A 21,803-nucleotide genomic window follows, 5' to 3' on the forward strand; every position below is an offset into this window, starting at 1 on the left:
ACACACACACACACACACACACACATGCACACACGCACGCACGCAAGCACACACGCACACGCACACATGCACACACACAATGCTGGGGGAGCTCAGTAGGTCAGGCAGCATCCATGGAAATGAATAAACAGTTGACGTTGCAAGCCAAGACCTTTCTTCAGGACTGAAAAGTAAGATGGAAGACGCCAGATAAAAAGGTGGGGGTGGGGCGGTGGGAAAGGAGGCTAGCTGGAAATTGATAGATGAAGCCAGGTGGGTGGGAAAAGTAAAGGGCTGGAGATAAAGGAATCTGATAGGAGAGGAGAGAGCTCCATAGGAGAAAGGGAAGGAGGGGAGGACTCAGGGAGAACTGATAAACAGGAAAAAAGAGGTAAAAGGACAGAGTGGGGAATAGTGGAAGAGGGAGGGGGGAGTGAATTTTTTTTTACCGGAAGGAGAAATTGATATTCATGCCATCAGGTTGGAAGCTACCCAGAGGGAATATAAGGTGGTGGTGCTCCACCCTGAGGGTGGACTCATCTTAGCATAAGAGGAGGCCAAGGACCTACATGTAGGAACAGGAAATGGAATCAGAATTAAAATGCTTGCTCACTGGGAGGTTCTGCTTTTGGCTGATAGAGTGGAGGTGCTTGATGAAGCGGTCACTCTATTTATGATGGATTTCCTTGATGGACAACAACTGTACGTGATTCTGTTTAGCCTGGGGAGGCTGATGCATGGGCAGCCACTACATGGCTCTTGACTGATCGGGGTCAGGGCCCAGTGGCATGAAATGCAAGGTGACTGAGGACCCTTCACTGCTGCAGCCTTCCTCTGCTTTCACTGCCATTGTCATGGGTCATCATTTCCCTCCTGCTCCACCAGTGAGGTCATGGTTGGATCGCTCTTTGTCTGGAACCTATCTTCCCCCACCACTCCCCGACCTTACTGTCACTGGTGACCTTACTAGATAAGGGCCACATGGCTAAACTCCAGATGGCATCTCAGGAACTCGCAAACCTCTCCACCGTGTCAGGGTGTGGATCTCTATGGTAGTGGAAACCAGCAGCACACAGGCTGCCTAGGGGAGTGGAAAACTATATGGGAGAATGTCTTCAGAATTGTCCATTTTTCTTCTAGCCCAGGATCACCAATTCTCCTGGAATCATCTGCTGCACCTACCTCCACGCTCTGTCCCCTGTGGGATCCATCACTGAGCTAAAGGTTACATGGTTTTTTCTCATTACCGTGGTAGTGTGGTGGTTAGCACAATGCTTTACAGCGTCAGGAGTTGTACGTTCTCCCCAAAATCACATGGGTTTCCTCTGGGAGCTTCAGTTTCCTCTCAATATTCCAAAGACATATGGGTTAGGGTTAGCAAGTTGTGGGCATGCTATATTGGCACCAGAAGCACGGCGACACTTGTGACTGCCTCCAGTGCATCCTCTGACTGTGTTTGTCGTTGATCCAAACAATACATTTCCATGTAGTGGCTGTATGTTTTTGATGTACAGTTGCAAGAAAAATTTTGTGAACCTGTTGCAATTCCCTAGTTTTCTGCATTAATTACTCATAAAATGATGTAGTCTGATCTTCATCTTAGTCACAATAACAGACAAACACAATCTACCTAAACTAATAACACACAAACAATTGTACTTTTCATGTATTTTTGAACACATTATTTTAATCATTCATAGTCCAGGCTGGAAGAAGTATGTGAATCCTTGTCTTTAATAACTGCTAGAATGTCCTTTAGTAGCAATAACCTTCACCAAACCTTTCCTGTACTCGTTGATCAAACATGCACAACAGCAAGGAGGAATTTTAGACCATTCCTCCATATAAAACTCTCTCAGTTCATAAATATTTTTGGGATACCTTGCACGAACAGCCCTCTTCAGGTCATGCCACAACATCTCAGTTGGGTTAACATCTGGACTCAGACTTGGCCATTCCAAAACAAGCTGCAGCAAACCATGATGCTCCTACCACCATGTTTCACAGTTGGGATGAGGTCTTGGTGTCAGTGTGCAGTGCCCTTTTTCCTCCAAACATAGCAGTGTGCATTTTGGCCAAGAAGTTCAAATTTTGTCTCATCTGTCCACAGAACATTGTCCCAGGAGTGTTGCGGAACATTCAGGTGGTCTTGTGCAAACTTGAGATGTACAGCAATGTTTTCTATTTGGAGAGCAGTGGTTTCTTCCGTGGTTTCCTTGCATAAACACCATTCTTATTCAGAGTTTTTCTTATAGTGGACGCATGAACATATACTTCAGCAAGTTCTAGAGATTTCTGCAGGTCATTTGCTGTTACCCTTGGGTTCTTTTTCACCTCCTTCAGCATTGCACGCTGTGCTCTTGGTGTGATCTTTACAGGATGCTCACTGCTGGGGAGATTAGCAACAGTACTGAATTTGCAGACAATTTCTCTTACTATGGACTGATGAACACTCAGGTCTTTAGAAATACTTTTGTTGCCTTTTCCAGCTTCCTGCAACTCTACAATTCTTCTTTTAAGGTCCTCTGAAAGTTGGATCACAAACAAGAGAAAATCTGAGGATGCTGGAAATCCAAGCAACACACACAAAATACTTTTTTCCACAGAAGCTGCCTGGCCAGATGAGTTCCTCCAGCATTTTGTGTGCGTTCCTCTGAAAGCTCTTTTGATTGAGGCATGGTGTACATAAACAGATGTCTCTTGAGAAAAGCAGGTTCTGTCAGTAACCTGACTTTATGTGTCTTTTTTTTACAGGGCAGGGCACCTCTACCACCCACACCTCCAAACTCATCTCACCTAACTCCAAATAGATTTTGTAGAAGGCATTGCCCCAGACATTCATACCAGACTGTGATTATTTAAATGGTGTATTCAGTATTATCAAGAAGTACAATTGTTTGTGTGTTACTAGTTTAGGCAGATTGTATTTGTCTATTATTGTGACTTAGATGACGATTATAAAATAGTTTATGAATAATTGATGCAGAAAACCAGGTAATTGCAAAGGGTTCACAAAGTTTTTCTTGCAATGCCTACATGTGAAAACTAAAGTTCATCATATTCACTAACAAATGCACTTATTGTTAATTTAAATGCAGGCTGAATACTTAGGGAAGATCTTTGGAGCTGCTTTATTAAGTGTCCTGAGTTTAGCAAAGTGTCTCTGAATAAAGAACAATGCACATTGTGCTCCCTGTTTTCCTGTGATTGTTAGGAGTTCCAGTTTATGCTGCCAGACGTTGCATTTTACTGCCATGATTTAAGTGCTGTCAGATGCTGGACTTGTTAAAGTTGTGACTGGAAATGAAGAGGCTACACTTAGGAGTGGCACAATTTCATCTGCAAATGATCACTGTTATGATTTGCCTTATTATGATTTATTTGGATTTATGCCACTGAAAATAAACTATGCAATCTAATTTGTATGCAGAAGTGCTTAAATTATATTTAAATTCAATAGTAACCAAAAGTCCAAGCAACAGATTTTTCAATGGGGCAGGAGATACTAGCATTTCAAATGGAAAGAGCAATAGTTATGTGATCCTTCAAACTACTTGTATCAGTATTATTTTAGGTAATAAAGACCATTCTGTTCAATTCTATGACTGTGAACAGCTGTTTCAATCCTGTTCTGTGAAAGGCTGAATCCAGGAATTAAGGTCTTCAGATCTTCTGAAATCTTTTCTGGCACAATGGCATTTCCATTCACTACAACACCTGTTTCAGTGACGTCCTCACCCCACTCATGTAATGTTTCTAATGTTTTAGTTTAGTACCAAATCTGGGGCACTATGTGCACACTATATTGGTTGAGATCTACTGGGTTGCATAGACCCAGAGTTGATTTCAACCCTGGTTATTGGAAAAGAACCAGCTCCCTTGAATTGAAAGAACAATAAAAAGTCAACAAATGCAGTTCCCCTCAACTCCCATTTTGACTGATTGTTCAGCAATCATTATTTGGTGCAGGTGGCTGATAGAGGAAAAATGACAAAACAATTATGAATATGCATATGTAAAAAGAATAACCATAAAGCTCAAGAGCTTGTGATTTAAAGTCCTTTATTTGTGATGGTGGTTCATAAAACAGCTTCAAAATACTTTGCAAAACAGTTTAGCAGGTTATGAATATATTACTGCAAATAATAGATTATTTTTAAATCCAGTACTTCAAGTGGCATAAAAAAGCACTTCTCTAGAACCCTGTGACCAGTATGGCTATGGTCTAATAGGCATGTATTGCAAATAGTACAGTAATGTGCTTGGTTCTTATAAAGACACAAATGGGCCATCCACCTCTAATAAATCTGTGTTGATGAGTGAGACCAATCATTTCAGTTAGGGAAGTGTGCATTCTTATAATATTGATCAATTTTGTTCATGATCCAGTGACAAAATATTTTAGATTCTTATCCCATTAGACAGTGCACTTTTAGGGATACATGTTTTCGCCTGTATTTTTACAGTGTATTTTAAATGCTAGAATATTTGAAACTTTGATACATGTAAAACATTTAGTAAAATAACATGGTTTTGACTACATGCATGTGAAGATAGTTGTTTTATCATGATGGGGTAGTTTTAAGGGTAGGAAAACTGTGCCTTGTTAAATACCGTGAGTGACCCTTTTACCCTTTTAAAGCTTTTTCTAAGCATCTGTATATATTCCCCCCTTCTATACGATAGTACTGTCACTACTCGGCAGATTTTGTGCTGTTGAAGTCTGCATCTCGTCCTCCAATGTCTTCATCAGAGTTTTCTAGTGAAGCATTATCAATCATGCCACGTCTGCCGCCAGATCTTCGAGCACCGCTGAGCATAGGCTCATTTCCACGCCTACATCAGAAAAATACAGCTCATTAGAGTTGGTAAAAGTCAGTGACAATAAGAAGGCTAACATTTAGCCAATCCCTCCAAACCAAACCTAGCAGCGTTTGGATATTGGAGATAAAAGCCCAGGATATTGTTAACCAAAAATCCTAGATGGTTTCAAGGGCTCCACATGTTTGATATCATTTATCAAAATTTGCTTTATTGTAAACAATAAATTAGTTCTATGTCAATGTCTCTTGGGTTCGGGTGGTATTTCAAGGTTTTTTAAATGATGCATCCCATTTTAAAACATGTTCTGAAAGATTTGGAGCTTGACATCAGATTTGTCAGCTCAGGTATTCTGGTATTAATGGAATATTGCTGCTTTTAGTTACCTGTTGATCTTGGAGACTTCTTGAGATGAAGATTTGTTTATATTTTCAAGTTTCTAACCCTGCTGGTGATTGACAGCCATCCATACCATCAGTCTGACGGTAAAATTGAAATAGTCTCTTTGTGCCTGCTATGCCACATTCAATTATAAAACATGCATTTGACTTGCTTGGAAACTACACATGCAAGGAATACTAATCACTAGATAAGTGCTTCTGTTTCTCAAAGTCTACATATGCAAAATCTACAGCTATGTTCAGGCAGTTTAATTCCAAATACTGGTGAAGTTAGGAAAACAGTATCAGTGAGTCTGGCTAGTTGGTTTTGTGTAACTGGGTGATTGCTAGCCATATATTTACTTTCTAGCTCCAGTGTTCTGATACGAACTGTAGAGAGCTCAAAATAATTGCAAAACAAACTTAAAATCCTACAATATTTCAGTTTAAATAAATTATTTTTATGTGTTTGGGTTAAAATGATAATATATTTCCGTGAACAAGCTTTAGCCATGCTTTCTGATTAGTATGTATTTATTTAACCCTTTGAGGACCAAGGGATTTTAAAAAATAATTCCCATGATAGTCATCTCCATTAAATCAGTGAATGCCTAATTTATTTTGAATTTTGCGGAATAAAAATGATAATTTTACTGAAATATGATTAATAGTCACTTCACACAGTATTTATATAATCCTCAAAGGGCTGGGGAAAATAATGCAGTTTGATAATATGGAATTAATAAAGCAAAAAAGGGTCAAACCCTTAACTGCCGCAAAATTGTGCTTTGAAAAATTCCAGTGACAATGTTTGCTCTTGCTGGGAGTATCCCAAGTTATTGCAGGGATCATATTTCCAACAATATAACCCACTTTGTTATGGAATTATCATCTATAAATGAAAACAGACTGGATTTACCAGGGTCAGCTCTCTGGAATACAGTCAATAATTTCACCCCAAGAATACTTAAGTCTGTGGCATTGCTCTCAGATTTTACTTATGTTTAGTTACAAAACATAGTCTGTTTCAAAAGGAAGGAAGGGGGGAAAAAGTTCAGACTGAAGAAGATTAACTAATCTCTTGGCTGACTTGGCAGTGTAAGGGTTGGCACAATGGTTAGTGACAGCCTTGAGAGTTTGTGAACATTGCACAGTCCACTGCACGTACGCAGCAGTATGAAAAGAATTAAGCTCTTTTACTGTAACAATACATTATAATTTTATTCTGTTTATTTTACCACGTGATGTCATTTTCTTGAAAAATAATTCAGGCACATCAAAGTTAAGATATATTTAATTACCATTCATTAAGAGTAACTGGCATTTCAGCACAGTATCAGCTCGAAGCATTGAAATTGAAGCCTGTTTCATCTAACGTGGTATAAACAGAATGCATAATGAAAAACCACGGGATAAGGTTTATATTTCTCTAGGGATGCTCAGTATGATATGTCATATATAGATCTCATCCCGTGGCTCTTCTATCTTTAGATCACTTTATATTTTCTAACACCATTCCTCAGACTTAAGAGTTTTCAGAAAATTGTCAGCATTTAAGGAGAAAATGAGATGGAAGTTGGAGCAATATGGAGAGTTGCATAGCTGAGGTTTGGGAGGTACCTGGATGTTCACTGAGCTGGCTCATGTGCATTTCTGTAATAAAGACAAGATTTCCCTCATGGTTACACGTCATTCCCATTATAAACAATTCTTAAAGCAAATCATAATCAAATCCCATTGATGTTGTGCAGAGGACAATGGATGATGGCCTGAATCTACTACCACTGTAATAACTCCATATTAGATAAGTTATCTACCATTGGTTATTTTATGTTGAATGATAGCTAAAATTCAGAATCTGCACAGAGTTCTCTAAAGTGGTACACAGATTACTTAAAATAAACCTGTATGCCTCATTATTACAGCTTTGGAGCTTTTCCTTTGACAAATGATTTTAAGGCATCCGGTGATACAATGATTATGGTATTGGACTAAAACAAGATTATTAGCCGAAAATAAGATTATAAATTTAATGATTTTTAAAATTTGGATAGCACCAAAATGATTAAAAGCTGCTGAATAAAAAACAACCAGAATGCAGATGTCCTCAGGAATGGGAAACTGCCATCTTTGATATCTGGACTACCTGAAACTTTACTCCCTGAGATCTGTGGTTGAATCCTAAATTCTCTTATAGTAGCCTAACTTGTCAATATTTGTGTGAATATGACACAGCTGCGATGGGTGGTGTGGTGTGGGGAGAGAAGGCACACAGAAATGCCTTGTTCCCATCCCACCAATCCCCCAAATACTTACTCGTTATGTACGGGGTTTCCATAAGTCACTGTTGGTAACCTGGGGAAGAGCTGTAAAAGTTATCCGTGGGAAGCTATGGAATTCTGCTGGTCTCTCTTGTACATAACTCTATTGTAAAACTTTTTGGCCTGAATTTTTTTTTCTTACCTGCTCTGTTTAAATGATGTCTTCATGTAACTCATTATAAAACATCAACATTTTTATCTTACCACTCTGAGAGGGAGTGTTACATACTAGGAGTTTCTCTGGAGCTGTTCACAGCCTGCCACTGTAAGTTGAATGGAAGTTCAGGAAAAATCCAGTTAACCGATTAACTACCATACCTCCATTGGCAATGAGACAGTGACGGGGGATCAGCATGGAGAAAATTCCCAGGAAATCATCAGTGTCGCAAAGCAGACACTGCGATTACATCTGTTTAAGGAGCTCCTACCCACTGTGGGATGGTTGGGTTTACCTTAGTTTGTTCTTCAGTGTGTTACATTCACGGGTCATGGTTTCGTTCAGTTCTGTGGCTTCTTCAAGCTCTCGCTGAAGTTTGCGCCGAGATGCGTTGATCCGCTGGGATTCTTCCTCTGCCTCTTCCAGCTGTCGTTTGAGCTGCTTCATGCGGGTATTGCTTTTCTCTGCCTGCAGGAGATAAAATATTTTAAGCCTGTACTGAGGTAGCACTAAAATTCATAGCACATCTCAATCAATAAAACAGTTTTGTAAATGATAATGTATTACGAAAATAAAACTCACAATTTACAAGAGACAAAAAGATTCATGCCTTCTGGTGGGTAATAATTGAATCTGTGGGTAATATTAATTCGATTTTGAATCAATGGCACTGAATGATGCTAGTAAGTCATTCCTTTTGCACTTTACCCACAGGCTTTCACTGAGACTTCACACTGGGATTTGTTGTACTGTATTTTACAGACATAAGGGTGCAGGGGATTAGAAACATAGAAAACCTACAACACAATACAGGCCCTTTGGCCCACCAAGCTGTGCTGAACATGTCCATACCTTAGAACTACCTAGGCTTTACCCATAGACCTCTATTTTTCTAAGCTCCACGTAGCCATCCAGGAGTCTCTTAAAAGAACCTATCATTTCCGCCTCCACCGCCACTGGCAGCCCATTCCACGCACTCACCAATCTCTGTGTAAAAAAAACTTACCCCTGATGTCTCCTCTGTATCTACTTCCAAGCACCTTAAAACTATGCCCTCTTGTGCTAGCCATTTCAGCCCTGGGGAAAGCCTCTGAGGGAAAATCAGCCACGAATCTCCTTGATCAGACAGCAGAATCATTAATGAGCAGTTCAGTAGTCTGAAGCAGGAAATTACGACCTTCTTCAGATGCGCAGTTGAGAGCATCCTAACCTGCCGCATCACTGTGTGGTATGGAGGGGTAACGGCACTGTGACTGATAGGATGGCTCCACAATGGGTCCTAACAGCTGCCCAGCTGGCACCAGCCTACTCCACCATCAAGGGCATATATAGAAAGGGGCCAGAAAAAGGCCAGCAATATCATGAAGGATCCCACCCACCCTGCTTATGGACCGCTATCAGGGAAGAGGCTATGCAGCAACCATGCCAGGACCACTAGACTCAAAAGCAATTACCCCCCCCCCCCCACCACAAGCCGTAATGGTGATCAACACTTCTGCGCGTTACACCCCACCAATCCCCCAACACCACATCCACATCAGCCACTCCTCTCCACTACCCCTCAGCACCCTTCATCCCCAAGCACTGGCACCTTACACTCAAACTCTACCCCTCATAGCTACACTGACAGACACTCCGACTGTGTTTTCATGTGCCACGTTGCTACCTAGAAGAGCTCTGCTTACCAAGAGTCACTTGTCACATAATCATTTCTGCCAGAGTCACCTTATGTTCAGATACTCCTGCCCGTGGTATCACCTTATTTACCAACATACAATCAGTCTAAGTACACAAGCTGATCACACTCGAGTTATTTGTACATTGTGCTTTATAGGATTGATTTGATATTTATTGTGTTTTTATACTGCATCAAATGTGGAATAACAATCATTTTCTTCTTTGCTCTCACGCACAGAAAAATGATAATAAACAATCTCGAATCCTTTATGCAAAATTGAACGCAGAAGTTAGAAGAAAGATGGAATAGAGATAAATGTGACAGTATGTAAAAGAAAATTTTTGCTTATTTTGTTTTAAAAATCTGAAAGAATTAGATCCTATGGTCGTAAAATTAATTTTGGTTAGCAGAGCTGTTTGACAGCAGTTAATATTTAGTTCTGTTTGTTTACATGTGAATAGGCAGGTCCTAAGAGGGTTGGCACTTTGTGGTTATGGGACATCAGTTTGTTAAATAAGGTACTTTCACAGTTTTCCATTTTCTTCAAAGGCAAATTTTTTTTAGGGACTACAGGCATTACGAAACTTTTAGAAGGAAAGGGGTAGTAACTTCTGATGTCCTGACGTAGGGTCTCAGCCTGAAAAGTCGACTGTACTTTTCCACAGACGCTGCCTGACCTGTGGAGCTCCTCCAGCATTTGATGTGTGTTGCTTGGATTTCTGCAGATCTGCAGATTTTCTCTTGCTTGTGAATTCAAAATGTCTGTGTTTAATTTTGCACTTGTCAGGGGAGATATCCGACTTACCCTCTAGTTCACAGTAAGTGTTGATTTCATTAGCATTTCTACAGAAGTCTAGAACATGCCTCTCAAAAATTGGTCTGAATTAGCAATTGCAGGTCGATCTAGTGAGCAGTTGATGGAGAGCAGACTGAGCCACTGGCCCTGTTTACACAGAAATCTGCCTTGATTTCACTATGGCTTCTACAATATTAATACACTCTATCATGTTCTTACACAATTGACATCACATTTTAACTAAAAGCAAAATATTGTTAAGCCAGAAAATCTTTAAAATCAGCATGGAATGCTTCTTAAGTCCACAGCATGTCAGGTAGTCATTATGGAGGAGGGAACCAGGTAGATTTTTAAGATATGTAATCTTATAACCATATAACCATATAACCATATAACAATTACAGCACGGAAACAGGCCATCTCAGCCCTTCTAGTCCGTGCCGAACGCTTACTCTCACCTAGTCCCACTGGCCCGCACTCAGCCCATAACCCTCCATTCCTTTCCTGTCCATATACCTATCCAATTTTACCTTAAATGACAATACTGAACCTGCCTCTACCACTTCTGCTGGAAGCTCGTTCCACACAGCTACCACTCTCTGAGTAAAGAAATTCCCCCTCGTGTTACCCTTAAACTTTTGTCCCCTAACTCTCAACACATGTCCTCTTGTTTGAATCTCCCCTACTCTCAATGGAAAAAGCCTATTCACATCAACTCTATCTATCCCCCTCATAATTTTAAATACCTCTATCAAGTTCCCCCTCAACCTTCTACGCTCCAAAGAATAAAGACCTAACTTGTTCAACCTTTCCCTGTAACTTAGGTGCTGAAACCCAGGTAACATTCTAGTAAATCTTCTCTGTACTCTCTCTATTTTGTTGACATCTTTCCTATAATTCAGTGACCAGAACTGTACACAATACTCCAAATTCGGCCTTACCAATGCCTTGTACAACTTTAACATTACATCCCAACTCCTATACTCAAAGCTCTGATTTATAAAGGCCAGCATACCAAAAGTTTTCTTCACCACCCTATCCACATGAGATTCCACCCTCAGGGAACTATGCACCAGTATTCCTAGATCACTCTGTTCTACTGTATTCTTCAATGCCCTACCATTTACCATGTATGTCCTATTTGGATTATTCCTACCAAAATGTAGCACCTCACACTTAACAGCATTAAACTCCATCTGCCATCGTTCAGCCCACTCTTCTAACTGGCCTAAATCTCTCTGTAAGCTTTAAAAACCTACTTCATTATCCACAACACCACCTATCTTAGTATCATCTGCATAGTTACTATTCCAATTTACCACTCCATCATCCAGATTATTAATGTATATGACAAACAACATTGGACCCAGTACAGATCCCTGAGGCACACCATTAGTCAGCAGCCTCCAACCTGACAAACAGTTATGGCATCTCCCATCCATCCAGCCACTGTTGAATCCATTTTACTACTTCAATATTAATACCTAACGATTGAACCTCCTAACTAACCTTCTGTGTGGAACCTTGTCAAAGGCCTTACTGAAGTCCATATAGACGACATCCACTGCTTTACCCTTGTCAACTTTCCTCGTAACCTCTTCAAAAAATTCAATAAGATTTGACCTTCCATGCACAAATCCATGTTGACTGTTCCTAATCAGACCCTGTCTATCCAGATAATTATATATATCATCTCTAAGAATACTTTCCATTAACTTACCCACCACAGATGTCAAACTGACAGGCCTATATTTGCTAGGTTTACTCTTAGAACCTTTTTTAAACAATGGAACCACATGAGCAATATGCCAATCCTCCGGCACCATCCCTGTTTCTAATGACATTTGAAATATTTCTGTCAGAGCCCCTGCTATTTTTACACTAACTTCCCTCAAGGTCCTAGGGAATATCCTGTCAGGACCTGGAGATTTATCCACTTTTATATTCCTTAAAAGCGGCAGTACTTCCTCCTCTTTAACTGTCATAGTTTCCATAACTTCCCTAATTGTTTCCCTTACCTTACACAATTCAATATCCTTCTCCTTAGTGAATACCGAAGAAAAGAAATTGTTTAAAATCTTCCCCATCTCTTTTGGCTCCACACATAGCTGTCCACTCTGATTCTCTAAGGGACCAATTTTATCCCTCACTATCCTTTTGCTATTAATATAACTGTCGAAACCCTTCGGATTTATTTTCACCTTACTTGCCAAAGCAACCTCGTATCTTTTAGCTTTTCTAACTTCTTTCTTAAGATTCTTCTTACATTCTTTATATTCCTTGAGCACCTCAATTACTCCATGCTGCCTATATTTATTGTAGATATCTCTTTTTCCTCACCAAGTTTCCAATATCCCTTGAAAACCATGGCTCTCTCAAACTTTTAACCTTTCCTTTGAACCTAACAGGAACATAAAGATTCTGTACCCTCAAAATTTCACCTTCATCTTCCATCAGAACTGGATAGCCATATGGTTCCTATTGGAGATGAAGGAAATGTGAAAACTGGAACAATATTGTGAAGCTTCATAGAAATTTGGAGGCCAGAAGAATTTAATAAACTCATAGTTTGATATTTGAAACAAATAAAAGCTGTGGCTATAATCCAAATTCGTCAGCCATGACATTGAATTGGAAGGTTCTGATGTTCTCGGAGTACCGTGTAAAAGTCTTAGGCGCCTATACTGTATATAACTAGGGTGCTTAAGACTTTTGGTGCCCCATTGTGGACTGAAAGTGGGAGGGGGGCAGGGAGAGGGAGAGGGGAGGGAGCGGGAAGCACCAGAGAGACATTCTGTAATGATCAATAAATGAATTGTTTGGAATCAGATGACCTTGCCTGGTGTCTCAGGGCTGGGTGTGTCTGCATCCATGCCGTGCCACCTTCCCCCACCCCTGGCACGGCTCTACCTCCTGTCTCACACCCCTCCCACCCTTACCATTCCCAACATCCTTTGCTCCCACCAGAATTACAAACTTGATCTCCACTTCACTTTGACAAATACAGTACTGTTGAAAAGTCTTAGGCACCCTGGCTATATATACTGTATGTGCCCAAGACTTTTACACAGTACTGTAAAATGCACTGAAAGATGCAACAGAGTGCATATGAGTGTTGCTATTTTCTGGGGGGAGGTTGGTACTTTACCTGTTCTTTATACTGCTCCCCATGTCTTCGCTCGTCGTCCACCTGCAACATGACCTCCTTCAGTTTCTTCTCTGTACGGCGGGCTGCCTTGGTGTACGCTTGTTTCTCCCTGAAAGGTAAGATGTTTCATGTGAAACAGATCAAGAAATATCATTGCAGTAGGCGGCTTTGGCAACATTAACTGCTAGATCAGCTGTAGTTTGTCTGACCTACGACTTAATTGTGCCTCTCCAATTCCATTAAGATTTCCTCATATAACAGAGCAATTTGTTATTCAGGGTTTGATATTAATTGGATTGTCTTATTAAAAATGGCTTGAGGACTTTTAATATGTATAAGCCATAGAAAAACTGTCTGTGGAAAATCAATCCAGTGGACACAGAAGGAGACTGGAGACTTAATCTCAGAATGTTTCAAATACACAAAGGAAAGAACTGAAGCTTAAGTGGCTATTAGACAGCAATGTAATTGCCAGAATGTAGTTACAGCCTCAGCTTACTGCCAACTATTATCTAAATACAATATTCAGTTTGTATCCTTTATTTTTGCAAGTGGGAAATGAATTACAGATAAGCAGAGTATAAATGGGTCAACATCCATATTTGAATACATGTAATTCCTATATGGTAACTTCTTTAAAGTTGGAAAAAAGCCGTACATCCACATATTATTGAGCCCTGGTTCACATCTGTTATAGAAATGATTACTCACTATGTAATCCTCCAGTGTTTTTCTTTCCAAGGGGAAATTTAGACATTCTGAAGACTGTAATCAAGATGTTATCAGATGGCTACTTAGTTTCTGTGACAAGTAATTGGTTGGAAGATGACTGCAGTTCCTTGCTGAATTGCTGCATTTATCAGTGTAAATGTTATCAAGTTTGAGTGAAGGACCACGTTCAGACTGGCTGGTCGCTCTTTGCTGGTGATTCTCTGATAGCAGACTTCAGCAGAAGTATGTGATCTTGCTGCAATCTGTCCACTGATCCTGTACCAGGTGACTAGGGCTTGAATTAATTGAGCTTACTTCAATGTTTTTTTAAATGTGTTTTTGAGTAGTCAATGTTGAACTTCAAAAAGTTCAACAAATGTTGACTGCTTTCAAACTGCAGGGATATTTCAAAAGTATGAGAACTGTTTATGGCAGGGATGGGGCTCAAGTGACTTTCAAAGTTTTTTTCTCTCATTTTATGGCTGGGGCTTGTTTTAGCAGCAACGTGATGGGACATTGTCCAGGTCCCTGCTGTCACAGGAGCCTCATCATTTTGAGCAACACACACAAAATACTGGAGGAACTCAGCAGGTCAGACAGCATCTATGGAGAAGAATAAACAGTCGATGTTTTGGGCCGAGACCCTTCATCAGGACTGGAAAGGAGGGGAGAAGGGAAGGAGTACAAGCTGGTGAGTGATAGATGAAATCAGGTGAGAGGGAATCAGGTGGTGGATGTTTGAGGGAGGGGGGATTAAGCGAGAACCTGGGAGAAGGTAGTGGAAGTGGTAAAGGGCTGAAGATGAAGGAATCTGATAAGAGAGGACCATGGGAGAAAGGGAAGAAGGAGGGGCACCAGAGGGAGGTGATGAGAAGAGAATGGGTAAGAGGGGAACCAAAGTTGGAATGGAAAAAAAAGGACGAGTTTGGGGGTGGGGTAGAAAACGCTGTTCATGCCATCAGGTTGGAGGCTACCCAGATGGAATCTGAGGCGTTGCTCCTTCAAACTGAGTGTGGCCTCACTGTAGCAGTAGAGGAGACCACAGACCAACGTGTCCGAATGGAAATGGAGAGTAGAATCGAAATGGGTGGTCACCACCGGCCTTTTGTGGAGGACAGAGCAATGGTGCTTGATGAATCGATCCCCCAGTCAGCATTGAATTGCTCGGTTCTGGGAAAATAACACTGGCAGCTCCAGAAAAAAAAGATTAACAGTAAGCATCCCAAACATGAGAAAATCAGCAGGTGCTGGAAATCCAAAGCAGCACACACAAAATGCTGGAGGAAATCAGCAGGCCCGGCAGCATCTGTGGAAATGAGTAAACAGTCAACATTTTGGACTTAGATCCTTCATCAGGGCTCTGAAGGGTCTCGGACCAAAACATCAACTGTTCACTCTTTTCCATAGATGCTGCCCGGCCTGCTGAGTTGCTCCAGCATTTTGTGTGTGTTGCAACAGTGGGCATGGCTGACTTGCTGTAGCCAGCAAATTATGCATTGGGCTACAGGAGCAAACTAAGGCAGTGGATTACTCACAAACGGAGATAATATATCAGGTCAAGTCCTCTTACTTTGCTTCTGCTTCCAGCTGCTCTTCCAGCTGGGCGATCTTTGCCTCCAGAGATGAAATGGTGGATTTGAACTTGGACTTGACGCTGCCTTCCATTTCCTGGAGCTTGGCCTTCAGCTCTTTGTTCTGCCTCTCAAGCTGCTGCCGAGCACCTTCATTCTTCTGATTCGCACTGCGCTCGGCAGCCAGTTCATTAGATAGCTGTTCTGACTGATAGTTTAAAAGAACTTATGTAAGGTTTTGCAAGTATAACAGCAGAAAATTAAAAGCAATTCGAAACATTGGCTTTATCAAGTAAGTTCTAGTCATCATGCATCGAATTCTCTTTAACAGTTGACTACATCAGCAATGTTATGTTATTCTTTATACATGTCAGTATAAAGAATGAGGGGAGACTTGATAGAGGTATATAAAATTATGATGGGTATAGATAGAGTAGGTGGCGTTATGGATAATGTAGTGGGTTTTCAAAGCTTGCAGAGAGATTTAGGCCAGTTAGAAGAGTGGGCTGAACGATGGCAGATGGAGTTTAATGCTGATAAGTGTGAGGTGCTACATTTTGGTAGGAATAATCCAAATAGGACATACATGGTAAATGGTAGGGCATTGAAGAATGTAGGACAGAGTGATCTAGGAATAATGTTGCATAGTTCTCTGAAGGTGGAATCTCATGTGGATAGGGTGGTGAAGAAAGCTTTTGGTATGCTGGCCTTTATAAATCAGAGCTTTGATTATAGGAGTTGGGATGGGTGGTAAACTATGTATACCTGTGGCTCCTCCCACAGACCCCTGTATAAAGGCGATTGGATGCACTGCTCCCCCCCCCCCCCCAGTCTCCAAGATGCTGTGCTCTGTTTTGCTGCTAATAAAACCCTATCGTTCGCCTCCCATCTCCGAGAGTTATTGATGGTGCATCAGGATGTAATGTTAAAATTGTAAAAAGCATTGGTAAGGCCGAATTTGGAGTATTGTGTACAGTTCTGGTCACCGAATTATAGGAAAGATGTCAACAAAATAGAGAGAGTACAGGAAAGATTTACTAGAATGTTACCTGGGTTTCAGCACCTAAGTTACAGGGAAAGGTTGAACAAGTTAGGTCTTTATTCTTTGGAGTGTAGAAGGTTGAGGGGGGACTTGATAGAGGTATTTAAAATTATGAGGGAGATAGATAGAGTTGACGTGGATAGGCTTTTTCCATTGAGAGTAGGGGAGATTCAAACAAGAGGACATGTGTTGAGAGTTAGGGGGCAAAAGTTTAAGGGTAACACGAGGGGGAATTTCTTTACTCAGAGAGTGGTAGCTGTGTGGAATGAGCTTCCAGTAGAAGTGGTAGAGGCAGGGACGGTATTGTCTTTTAAAGTAAAATTGGATAGGTATATGGACAGGAAAGGGATGGAGGGTTATGGGCTGAGTGCAGGCCAGTGGGACTAAGTGAGAGTAAGCGTTCGGCATGGACTAGAAGGGCCGAGATGGCCTGTTTCCGTGCTGTAATTGTTATATGGTTATTATATGGTTATATGAATGCAAGCAGGCTATTTCCACTGAGGCCAGGGGAGAAAAAAACCAGAGGACATGGGTTAAGGGTGAAGGGGGGAAAGTTTAAAGGGAACATTAGGGGGGGCTTCTTCACACAGAGAGTGGTGGGAGTGTGGAATGAACTGCCAGATGGAGTGGTAAGTGCGGGCTCACTTTTAACATTTAAGAAAAACTTGGACAGGTACATGGATGAGAGGTGTATGGAGGGATATGGTCCAGGTGCAGGTCAGTGGGACTAGGCAGAAAAATGGTTCGGCACAGCCAAGAAGGACCAAAAGGCCTGTTTCTGTGCTGTAATGTCCTATGGTTCTATAGTAGAGCATAACTTTAATTAACATACAAGATATTAGGGGACGTGAAGCATTTCCTCAGAAATGGTATTTTAAACTGGAGATTAACACAACAGATTCAAACTTAACAAATGATTAGATTTTGTTTGTTATGACAATCCAACTGAGGAAGGATTAAATCAAAAGCAATATACTGTATGAGTACTACTAACATATTTGATGTTTATGTGTGTTAAATATGTGGACTATTTTTTCCTTCGTATCCCTCTGAGGGAACCCTTCAACCTTCTACACTGCTTTTTAATCAATGCCTTGTAAATGATTAGATGATACATTAGCTGAATCTCAAAATCATATATGATATACATACTTTGATAATAAATTTATGCTGAACTTTGCTGAAGAGAACAAAGAAGAAAGACATTTTAAGTGGTAATTGAGAAGTGAAACAGTAACTAGGCAAACAAAGATAAACCTAAAAGCGGATTTGCTTCTTTTTTGATGTGCCAAATAGATGTTGTTTTTAGCATCAACTCCCAAATGGAGGGCACCTCATCCTAAATTTGAGAAAGTGTACCCTTAAAAAAATTGTCAGGGTCATTTTCACGCCAATTGCTGAGTGAAAATAAGACCTGTTGGCTGAGTTCACAGTCACTGCGTCCTAGCTGCCTGGATGCGTGGGAAGTGAGTCAGAACTTTATCTTGTATCATGGCACCTTGCCCAGATTGTCCTCACTTGATTAAGTGCAGTGCTACAAGTGGTCCCACTATGAGCCTCAAGCTCCTTCACGATATCGGTGCTGTGCAAACCCAGACTAGCATGTGAAGACAGCCTTTAATCCAGCTGACCTCTAGTTAATATCTCCCAGCTGACACAGCAATACTTGGTTCATGTTTTACCATGAGTTGAAACAAGGAAACAAGGCTGCTCCACGTTGAAGATGTTTTCCAATGTGTAAATGACAAGTGGGAAAACAACTGTCATAAAGGGAATAGTGTTTTGAAGTGCCCAGTCCACTTTTCTGTGAATGGTCAGCAGTTTCACTGGAAATGGCACAACAGTAATGACAACATGGAAACCACATACGAAACACATGCTACACACTCCAGTTTCTAGGCAAAAGCTCTGAATGTCTATGCTAAAGCAATGTGTAATTTGATGGCATAGCTATTAAAAAAAAGCCATGGTTATTGGCTTAATACAAAACATCCCCAAGTTTGGAGCAGACTGACATATCAACCTAATGAGAGGTTTATGATCATAATTTAAAGAGTTATACTGACACAGTGTGGGATATTCACAATGTTTTGTCTAGTGAATTCTAAGTGACAATGTTGGTATGTGTGTATATATAGAATTGGATATTGGTATGGGTTTTGAACCCCTGCTTGTCATCTGGATAATTATCTGCTTTGTGGGATCATAGCTATCAGATGTTAAACTCTGTGAGACAAAGTGATCAGAGTTTCTCTAGTATTGTACCTGTTGAATCACTTTCCTGAGGCGATCGTTCAATGCTTCCATGTTACCCTGCTCTTCTTCAAGCTCTTCTTCCATTTGAGATATTCTTGTCTCCAGGCGGCGCTTCTCATCCAGTAGAGTGGACCTGTAAGGTGTTTTCAATGTCTGCTGAACTCGAACCACAAACTCAGAGTTTTCAGAATACAGAATTTGTTTAATTACAACTAGCTTTTATATTTCATTTGACTTTCTTGAGTGTTATTGATCATTTTGAATTCTGGACAATTTAAATAATTTACTTATTAAAATTGGAGTCCGGAAAATGTTTATGTTGCTGATTGAAGAGCTATCATTCACTTTACTCAACAGAATGTAAATTTTCAGGTGGGGTTGGAAAAAGGTCTACAACATTACTCCTGTTTACCTTAAATAATGGTTATCAGTCAGTAGCTAACTGCATTTTAGCAGGAGTACAGAGAAATCAGGAACTTCTTAATACATACTTTGCAGAGACATTGCCTGCTAACTCCTCAGCGAGTTCCTCTTTCTCCTGCTCAGCGTGTCGGCGAGCACGTTCTGCAGCTGCCAAATCCTTGACGAGGAAGTAAGAGATAATTAATTGAAACAAGGAGAAAATTGCATAGTGGAGTCATTATTGTAGTAATCGTGTTTTAATGATGCTACTACTCTAGCTGAAAGTAAAGTCATTAACTACTTTTTAAAGTTTAACAATTCAGCTTTAGATGTACATAATATTTATTGGATAAATACATGAAGGCAGTAAAAATTGCAGGGGTTAAGAATTAGAAATTTGGGGAAAATTGTACAGCACAAAAGAGCAGATATGGATAGAATAGAACTGTTAAGACAGACACTACAGGATGGAGATCTATGCTCAGTCACTTTTAATAAAGGCACAATGGAATAAAAAGTTCAGAGAGTTGAAAAGAAAATCTGTGGTAGATGGGGTTGCAATTGGGGAAAGAGCAAATACTTAGGAAACTACACAACTAATACATCCAACAGAAATCTACATTAGCATGTTCTGCACCATTCATTGGCATGCAAAGCCTAGGGTGGTAGTGTCAATGAGTCTGAAGCATGTCAATTTATAACTCTTAAATGGAGTCTGAGTCTGACAGTGTGATTTCATCTCTGGGTTAACCAAATTAAATTTCACTTGCAGTTTGCAATTTGCATTTATTGAAATACAGGTGACTAACAATTGTTGCCTAGCTACATTGTACAATATATCTTTCCCTTCCTGGATATTTGCCTAGGCTTGCATGCTGATCTCCTGGATTTGATATAGAAGACATGGTCATCCTTATCTTAAGAAGGAGCAAGTTTTTAGATTAAAGAGGAAAAGGGCAAGATGCTTGGGTAACATTTATTTCTTTATGCTCACCTCCTGGAGTTGGAGAAGTTCTGCCTCTAGACTCTTGTTTTTCTTCTCATTCTCTTTGGCCTGAGCCAGGACCTCCTCTCTGGAGTTGCGGGCATCCTCAAGTTCACGCTGGTAATCCTTCATCTGAGCCTGTTGAATGAAGCCACAAGTGTTCAACTGAACTGTTGAAACCAACCAGTGCTATTAACTAGATGAGTGTCATCAATATTTTAGAACTTAGAATATCTATTGCAATATTGAAGTTTCTGAACTCTATCTTTTTAAATAAATTAAATTATGCTAATGATTAATATGTTCTCACATGAAGATACTTTAGCTCTAAGTGAATTGTCTCATTATTTGGCATAGTTAAAACCAATTGGTTTTGGAGTAATTTTTGTTAACCAAATTGTAATCACCGACCTGAAGTTTTTTAAGTTGCTTTATGGCCTCTTCACGTCCCTTGACTGCAACTTCCACCTGACCTTCAAGGTCACTCAAGTCAATCTCCAGCTTCTTCTTGGCAGCGGCCACCATGGTGCGCTGTTTACGTTCATCTTCCAGTTCAGCTTCAAGCTCGTGCACCTGAATGTAAACAAAGTTTGATGTTGTGACTCTAATCTTTGTTCCATGTTCCAGTTTTCAATAGTTTACTTTGCTAATCCTTTTAGCACCTATATTTAAGAACTACCCTAGTAGAGTCACTGGGTTGCTGTGAATTAATATTTCACTGAACTGTTTTGCTATGTTTAAGTTGTGCACCTATTATTATTTAGTTACATTAAGGTTAAACTCCAGCAATTCATTTCCTTTCCATTCTTCTGAACAATGCAGTCTTCAGTTATATTGTACTATTGTAATATTCAGTTAAATAACATATCAAATATTGATATGTTATTTCACATTTATTTAAAACAAAGTTTAAGAAAATAAGCCATAAACTAAATATAACTGCTACAAATACAGCTGATTGACGCTATGTAACTTATCCAGTAAATACATCTACTAACTTGGTTGTTAATATTGTACATAAAGCCCTGTAGAAGGCAACTTGCTTTGCATCATAGATTGCAAGATTTCATGTTCACAGTGGAGTAGAACACACTGGGAAAGATGCAAATGTCAGGCAGGTTTCCTGATGTTGGTTCTGTCTGTGGCAATTATACAGTCATAGATTCACACATCACAGAAACAGGTCCTTTGACCTAACTGGTCCATGCCAACCGATATGCCCATCCAAGATAGTCCTATTTTCCTGCGTTTGGCCCATAACCTTCTAAATCTTTCCAATTCATGCACAACTGTCTTTTAGAAGTTGCTAATGCACCTGCCTCAACCACCTCCTCTGGCAGCTCAATCCATGGACATGTTGTACTCTGTGTTTATATTAAAAAGAAATTGGGCCTCAAGCTTCTATTAAATCATTCCCCTCTTACCTTCAAACCTATTCTCTCTAGTTCCCAATTTCCCAAGGCAGGGATAAACACTGAGGCATTAACCCTAGATGTGCTCCTCATGGTTTTACGTACCTCCATATGATCATCCCTTGTTCTTAGCCTGTTCAACCT

At 40.3% G+C, this 21,803-nt stretch overlaps 1 protein-coding gene across 3 annotated transcripts in view; it reads right to left on the reverse strand.

Moving 5' to 3' along the window:
- Positions 1 to 4,024: 4,024 nt before the first annotated feature.
- The window catches only part of myh11b (myosin, heavy chain 11b, smooth muscle), a 136,521-nt gene continuing 118,742 nt past the window's right edge, over positions 4,025 to 21,803 (reverse strand). For 2 of the 3 annotated variants that reach the window (XM_073060521.1, XM_073060520.1), the window contains 8 exons: positions 20,659 to 20,820; positions 20,257 to 20,385; positions 19,352 to 19,440; positions 18,870 to 18,993; positions 15,562 to 15,770; positions 13,281 to 13,389; positions 7,954 to 8,126; positions 4,025 to 4,815 (listed from right to left, as the gene is read on the reverse strand). In XM_073060521.1, the coding sequence (XP_072916622.1) occupies positions 4,674 to 4,815; positions 7,954 to 8,126; positions 13,281 to 13,389; positions 15,562 to 15,770; positions 18,870 to 18,993; positions 19,352 to 19,440; positions 20,257 to 20,385; positions 20,659 to 20,820 (1,137 nt within the window). In that variant the 3' untranslated portion in view covers positions 4,025 to 4,673. Of the gene's footprint in view, positions 4,816 to 6,800; positions 6,834 to 7,953; positions 8,127 to 13,280; positions 13,390 to 15,561; positions 15,771 to 18,869; positions 18,994 to 19,351; positions 19,441 to 20,256; positions 20,386 to 20,658; positions 20,821 to 21,803 lie in introns of all 3 variants that reach the window. The other variant, XM_073060522.1, reaches the window with a different exon arrangement.

Source organism: Hemitrygon akajei, chromosome 11 (assembly GCF_048418815.1).
Source record: "Hemitrygon akajei chromosome 11, sHemAka1.3, whole genome shotgun sequence".
Lineage (NCBI taxonomy): Eukaryota > Metazoa > Chordata > Chondrichthyes > Myliobatiformes > Dasyatidae > Hemitrygon > Hemitrygon akajei.